Source organism: Phaseolus vulgaris, chromosome 11 (genome assembly GCF_051622355.1).
Source record: "Phaseolus vulgaris cultivar YP4 chromosome 11, ASM5162235v1, whole genome shotgun sequence".
Taxonomy (NCBI): domain Eukaryota; kingdom Viridiplantae; phylum Streptophyta; class Magnoliopsida; order Fabales; family Fabaceae; genus Phaseolus; species Phaseolus vulgaris.
Window position 1 is genome coordinate 48,970,099 of NC_143508.1, and position 7,910 is coordinate 48,978,008.

The 7,910-nt window shown below is 27.9% G+C and overlaps 1 protein-coding gene across 1 annotated transcript; it reads left to right on the forward strand.

The window, feature by feature from the left end:
* Window positions 1-1,750: 1,750 nt before the first annotated feature.
* Window positions 1,751-5,966, forward strand: LOC137827985 (myb family transcription factor IPN2). Its single transcript, XM_068634375.2, has 7 exons — window positions 1,751-2,126; window positions 2,541-2,617; window positions 2,770-2,836; window positions 2,917-2,983; window positions 3,211-3,253; window positions 4,040-4,673; window positions 5,755-5,966. Exons 1-7 carry the CDS (start codon window positions 1,949-1,951, stop codon window positions 5,760-5,762), a joined length of 1,074 nt encoding a protein of 357 aa, XP_068490476.1. The 5' UTR covers window positions 1,751-1,948; the 3' UTR covers window positions 5,763-5,966.
* Window positions 5,967-7,910: the final 1,944 nt, after the last annotated feature.

Consider the following 7,910-nt stretch of genomic DNA (forward strand, 5'->3'; position numbering starts at 1 on the left):
TCATTAATTAGATTTCACTTTAGTATCACTGTCCTACTTGATATCTCAACAAGACTGACACCTCAAGTAATAACAATAATTTGTTGTTATATATATAATATAAAAATATGAGAAGACTAGACTAAAACTCATATGTTAATAAAAACGATACATTGATAAATTATACCTATTAATAAAGAATTCTAATAGTAGACTAGATGAAAACCTATTATACCAATAAAATGATTCTTTATTAATAAATCATAAATTAGTCAATTTATCAACACATGCATTCTATTTTATCATTTTATTTTTAAAACACATTTTAATAAAATAAAAGAGAAAAATATTGAATAGTTATTCTTAAAAGACGAGATGCATATATAATAAAAGTGTTATTTTCCATTGTATCTAAGAGGTCGTTGATGGGTTCATACTAATCATTATGCTGAAAAGGTTGTCGTACCACGAAACCACCATGCAAACATAAACGACCAAAAAGTGAATTACACATTGTACATCATCAAAGGTATAAGAAAAATTGAGAATTATCTAGATTTATTATAATTTTTAAGAAGAAATTTGTACATCTATTTACATATTAAAATTGATTTTATTTCTAAATGTGAAATCTCTAATTAATACACTCTTTTACATAGATAATCAATGAATATCTCGAGTATATAAAAGACATTTAGAAAGTATAAGTAGTTACAAGTTAAAAGTTTTAGGATGATTAGTAGTAATACAAAGTTAAATTCTTTTTTATAAGGGTTGGACCCCTCTTGAAATGAACTCATTTAATTTTATTGTTATTTGCTGATAAAAAAATACAAAGTTAAATATATGTTTAAGTAATGCTATGTAAAATTTTGCTAATTAAAAAATGAATATATCATGAGAATAAGTATTTAAGAGTAATTGATAACGAGTGATATAATAGTTCTAACAAATTTTGCTAGAACGGTTTCTGATATTATCTTAAAAAATAAATTTTAAACTTAACACAACACTAATTTGTAATATATATAAGATTTACATAATACTTATATACTTATACGTTTGAAGATTTTACATTAACTATGAATAAGATTGAATTATAATATATAAGTGGAATAAAATCATGATTTTACAAATAAATTTTGTAAAGTTGAGTTAGACATAAACTTACTTATTAATACTATATTATAACATTTTAAAGTCTATTATAGTCAAGTTATTGGGATATTATTGCTATTGAAGTATCTCTAAATATTTAATCTTACTATATATTCTCGGTATAATGAAATGTATTAGACATCATAATACAAATAAATAATTTAAATTATAATTTATAAATTTTATGATTTATCAAAACACAACATTTTTAAAAAAAATATCTTTTTTATCCAACTAATTCTTATCTTAAGATTTTAAATTAGAAATAATATCAATCCTATATAAAAGTTTAACTTATACTTTATTGATGTCAATTTCTTCCATATATTCTCCTCAAAAAAATCTATCACTAATCAATAATTGTCCTAATAAAGAATTTTGATTAAACTCTAACCCACACTCTTTTTCTCTCTCTACATATCAATCTATCTATCTATATATATTATAAGATATAAAAAAATAATAATTATATGATTGGTATGAGAAATCATTTAGTAATAATCAAAGGATGGAATGAGATAGAAAGAGAGTGACTTTTTGAAAGGAAGGGTTGCATGTTAGAATAGGAATGCTTTATTCTTTTTTTAACATAAAAAAACAAATCTTTTTATTTAATACATTCTTTTTAAGCAAGGGTAGCTCTTCCCTTATTCTCTGCACTTAAGAGGAGGTAGCAGCAGCTATTGCCAAAGCCTTTCACATCTTCATTTCCTCTTGAATCATATTCATCCCTCTTTGCATCATCGAATTTGTTCTTCACAATTTCTTTAGCTGATCTTCTCATCACACACACAGAGAAAGAGAGAGAGAGATGGAAAGAATGTTCCCTCCTAAGAAGCCTTCAACTATGAATTCCCATGACAGACCCATGTGTGTTCAAGGTGACTCAGGGCTTGTCCTCACCACAGACCCTAAGCCACGTCTTCGTTGGACTGTTGAACTGCATGAACGCTTTGTTGATGCTGTTGCTCAGCTTGGAGGACCTGATAGTACTATTCTCAACACCCCTTTTGATTCTTTTCTCTCTTTTCCTGCAACCTATCTTCTTTGCATTCATGTCCCAATTTCTACTTCCAATTCATACTATAATCATATTAACTCCTCTCACAACTTTCTCCAACTTTACTCTTCTTATATAATGAAGATTGCTGGTGTAACAAGCTTTTATACATGGTGGAATCAAACAAAGATTTTCTATTTGTATATAGATATGTTTTTTTAAATCTTTCATGTTAGATATCACGATACAACTTGATATCTCAGTTAGGTTGATACGTTGTATATAGATATGTTTACTCAGTGAGTCTCTTTTTCATATTAGACATCACTATGCAACTTGGCATTTCAATTAGGCTGATACGTTGTTTACTGAGTTACTCTCTTTTGTGTTGTGTGATTTGCAGAGGCCACTCCTAAGACAATCATGAGGGTTATGGGTGTGAAGGGTCTCACCCTTTACCACCTAAAGAGCCACCTTCAGGTTTTGAACACAAGCCTTATTCAATTCCACAGCACTTTTGCTTTCATTTATAGAACACTTTTGTGACACTGGATTTCTCTGGCTATCTTGTTGCATCTCTTTTTTCCTTTTCCCCTTTTCCTTTATGCTAATTTGTTCTTTGAAATTCGTAGAAATTCAGACTTGGAAAGCAGCCCCACAAGGATTTCAATGAACACTCTATTAAGGATGGCATGAGAGGTGTTGCTTACTCTTTTTCTGGCTTATCACTTTCATGAAGTTTCTTCTGCTATACTCATAACATCTTTTTATACTTGCAGCTTCTGCTTTAGAACTTCAGAGAAACATTGGCTCCTCTTCTGCCATGATTGGTCGCAACATGAACGAGTATGCTTACTTCACACTTCTATTATTTCAAGAGAATTGGTTTTCCACCATCTTCTCTATTATTTCAATGTCCTTATAATTTTTGTTTGTTTATTAATACATTATGTGTGTGTTTATGTAGAAGAAAAAGCAGTTCTTATATGCAGATTGTTTCTAAAAAACATCAATAACATGCACTGAGTTTTTCTTTTGTTTTTTTTAATTGGGTTTTTGGATGCAATATATAGGATGCAAATGGAAGTGCAGAGAAGACTGCATGAACAACTAGAGGTAAAACATGACTGTTTAAAGTCCATGTAATGGTGTGCTTGTTTTCCTTTATCATAAATCATTTTTAAAAAAAGTGAGCATATATAATTATATCACATTCTGATATTTGTTATATATAAGTTCTTAAAATATTTCCTCGAAAAATATACTCATTCTTGTTTAATTTCTTACTATCACATCAAAGGTAAGTATCTTACATTTTTCATAAGAATAAAAGTTACTTCCTCCAATTATTATGTTCAAAAAAAATTTCTTTCTCACACTTTTTAAATAAATTTTAGATTTTTCTAAAAAATTAGTTAAAGCTGTTCAACAGACAAATGTTCTTATAGTATTAATGTTGAATGTAATATTTAAACTTTGAAAAACCAAGGATTTGAACACACTTAATGTATTCAACCTAAGGTTGATCAATGTAGACAAATTTGAGTTCTAAATAGGTTTTACTTTTCAGTTAAATAAGATTAGTTTGAAGAGAAAAATATTAAAGCTTGAAATAACCTCATATTTCTTAGTTTGTGATAACATTTTTTTTATTAGTAAGGACAAAAATAAATAAATATGAATCACCACTTGCGAAGTGTTCTAACTCTGTTACATCTTGAACACCTAACATTTAAATTAATACAACAAAAACGATATTCCTTCACAAATAACTAAACAAACACCTGAACAATATAAAACTAATCACTTGTTTTTAATCGAAAACATACAAATTCAGAATCAGACACCTTCAATTGAGCTATACATAGCAGGTTTATGATTTGGTTTATGATTTGTTATCAGGTTCAGAAGAACCTTCAGCTGAGGATTGAGGCTCAAGGAAAGTACATGCAGAGCATATTGGAGAAGGCTTATCACACACTTGCAGGTGAAAACATGGGCACAAGCATGAAGGGTATGGGAGGAGCTCAAGGAAGCAGTGAGATGGGGGTGATGAAAGACTTTTGTCCTATGAACTACCCTTCTTTTCAAGATCTTAACTTGTATGGTGGTGGTGGTGGTGAGCAACTTGAAGGGTTTATGGGATCAAACAATGAGGGTGTGTTTGAGGGAAAGAAGAGGCTTTACCCCTACAGTGGAAGTGGGAAGAGTCCATTGATCTGGTGTGATGATCTCAGGCTTCAAGATCTGGGAACAACTTCATCATGCATTAGCCCTGAAGAGGACCCTTTCAAAGGTGATCATCACCATCATCATCATCACAACAAGGTTCAGATTTCACCACCATCAATGGATAGTGATCCCATGTCAGAGATCTATGACACAAAGCCGTTGATGGTACTCCATGGAGAAAGTGTAGGTAATCACAAGAAATTTGATGCTTCTTTGAAGCTAGAAAGGCCTTCACCACAAAGATCACCACTTCAACCAGAAAGGAATAATAGTCCTATGATCAATGCTACTTCCATCACACAAGGTACAATCACCCTTTTGGATCATAATCATATATAATTAAGGTTTAATTTCTTATTTACTCCACAAGTTTTACTTTTTAATTATGCATTTACTATAGTCTCACATGCATTTTAATTCTTTTTAGTTCTCATAAGTACAATTTTAATATTTTGGTTTAGTTTTTTTTATATGGTTTATTAAATTTGTTCAAATTAATCAATTTATTAATAAAATACTTAATTAATCAAGTGTGTTGGTTTTTAAAATATAATAATTTGATCTTTTAAGATTTGATTAAGCCTCTCTTTTAATGAAACATTATTGCATTTTAAAATTAATTAAAAATTGATAAACATTTTTTTATTAACAATAAGAGCAAATTAAGTAAAATATCTAAATAATAAGACTAAAAAAGAGACTTATTTTAATATGTGACGTTTTAATTCATAAAGAGATTACAAATAATATGAATTAGAATTAAAAGTAAAAGAGATAACTTTTCTTTTTGGTTTATATAGTTAAAATATTTTAGTTTATATGTATAATTTCATTTTTATTTAGTATACCTATATATAATTTTAATTTCTTTTAATTTATGCACATATCAATTTCAATCTCTTTTAGTTCTTACATGTCCAAATTTATAACTAAAAGAAATAAAAATATCATATATAAGAACGAAAATGATTTTAAGTAATACAAATAAAAGGTAAAATTTGTTTAAATATTTAAATAAAATAAATTATCTAAGGTGAAATAAACCTTCAAATTAGTCTCATTGAAATTAATACTTCTTTTTTTATGCCCAACATTTAATTAATAGATTAATTTAGTTATGAGAGTAATTTATTACTTTTATATTAATGGTATTGGCATATAATTATTCTAGTGGTAGATATATTGATATAATTGTATCAAAATTAATCTGTCAACCTAATATAATAGTAACAAAAATAACTTGTCATACTTTAGATTAACACATTTATTAAATTATTGATATGAGAAAACACTGAAAAAATTGGAGAGATACCAAAATCTTACTTAATCCTTAACCAATAATTTCCTTACTTATGTAATTAACTACAAGTTGGTATGCAATGTAGGGTTTTGAATTGGTTGTTAGAGATGAGCAGTTGATACAAAGGTTACTTCCTCCAAAGAGCTATTGTTTATATAAAGCCTTTGCATGGCAAACAAAAGTCTCATTATATTGTACTTCAAGAAGAACTTTCTCCTATATGTTCTTACATCTAACATTGTACAATTTTGGTGGATGATTTAATATTGAATTTTGTTAACATTAATTATATATTAATTGGTGTGCATGTATATACATATAATTAATTAAAATAGTTTTTAAAATTTAATATAAGAGATTTTTTACAAATTAGTTTATGTAGAAATTAAATTAATTTTTTTTAAAGTTCTCCAACACACACCCATCACGTCGAGAGTGACAGCTCGTGCATAGGACTATGTATTTATTGGTGGTCTGATAACGGTCCGATAATGAGTGATCTGATAAATTCAACAAATTCTTGCTAGGATATGTTCTAAATGATTTTGATACAATGTTAAGAAATTCCCTTTAAGCCTAACTCAACCTTATAAAATCGGCTTATAAGGTGAGGTTTGCATTAAGGGTGGCAATGTCGGGTGGGTCATGCGGGCCGGATGGCGGTTTGTTACTATAAAGCGCGGAACGAACTCACTAATCTAACTCGTTGACCAGCTTAGGCCCGCCTATGCAGCCCACGTAGGCCAATAGCGGGGCGGGTTGGCCTGCTGGTCCGTAGGCCCGCATAAATAAAAAAATAATTATTTTATTTTTTCAATAAAAAAATTTATATCTCACTCACATTATTATTACAGTGTAACTTTTATTTTATTTTATTTAAATAATAATAATTTAATGTACCAAAATGAAGTATGTTTTATTTTAATCATCTAAAGAAGTTAATATTAAAAATAAGAGTGGAGTTAATTTTAAGTAAAGTTTTACATTTAAAATTTGTTAATAAAAAATAATATAAGAAGAGATTTTATTAAAATATTTTATAGCAAAACTTTGATAAAATACTCTATTACATTTACATACACATAGAAGGAAAATATATGCAAAACAAAACTTTAATTATTTTTAATCAAGCCTTCTAACAACCATCATACTTGAATACCTTTATAGGTTTTTTTTTTTATCTTAATTGAAAGAATTAAAACAAGGATAAAATTTAATTAAAAAAATGTTTTCCTTATGTGGGTTGGCCCGCGAGCTACCTCTTACGTGGAGCGAACTACTAAAATGAGTCTACACTTCTTGTGCGGTACGGGCTAACCCGACCCGTATTTTGCGGGTTAAACGCAGGGTTGGCCTATGTGGGGCGGACCTATACGGGCAGGTCAACCCGCATTGTTACCCCTAGTTTGCATCCACTTGTATAATATGAAATATCCTAATCTCTAATGGATATGAGATCTCCAACATTTTAAGCAATAAAATTCACTGAAATATATTTGGACAAAATTAAAAAATGATTTTTTTTAAAGTTAAAATCAATTTATATATTAAGTAATTTGTTGAAATTCTCTCATTTTTTTTCATTTTTTTTACTTTTGAGTTTGTATATAAACTAGTCTTAACTTGTAAAAAATATTTTATTTTATTTTTCTTCTAAGTATTTGTAAAATAATTATTGAAACACTTCTCAATATGTTATATATATATATATATATATATATATATATATATATATATATATATTCCAAGTCTTTTCTTTTTGAGTGTGAAGAACATTCTTTGCGTCGCTATTAAGCGTTTTCTTCGTGTAGTTTACATATGAATTTAAAGTAAGAGAAAATAGTGTATCTCTTTTTCAATCGAAGGAATAATTTGATAGAGAAACAACATTCTTTGCGTCACTATTAAGCACTATATTCTTCTAATTTTATTTTCATATAAAATTTCCTCTGCCTCATTTATGTATAGAATAATAACAATAATTTGTTTTACTCTTTTATATTTACTCTTTTTTTTCATTTTGATTTTTTAACTTTTTAAAAAAAATAACAATTTTAGACTAATATAAGATTTTATACATATATTGAAACTTTCAATCAAAGGATTAATTTTCAAAAATTATAATTCAATAAAAGACATTTTATTATTTAAATTTTTTATATATATAAAGTATATATGGTAATAGGTCCTATAAGTTAAAACTACTAATTTTCTATTTGTGACGGATTTTATTGGAGAGTA

What these genes read in the sequence shown, in the direction of transcription:
- LOC137827985 (XM_068634375.2), top strand. Translation starts at nt 1,949, where the DNA reads ATGGAAAGAATGTTCCCTCCTAAGAAGCCTTCAACTATGAATTCCCAT. An exon ending in TCAGCTTGGAGGACCTGATA is followed by an intron (nt 2,127 to 2,540) that starts GTACTATTCTCA and finishes TGTGATTTGCAG; the next exon opens with AGGCCACTCCTAAGACAATC. An exon ending in GACTGCATGAACAACTAGAG is followed by an intron (nt 3,254 to 4,039) that starts GTAAAACATGAC and finishes ATTTGTTATCAG; the next exon opens with GTTCAGAAGAACCTTCAGCT.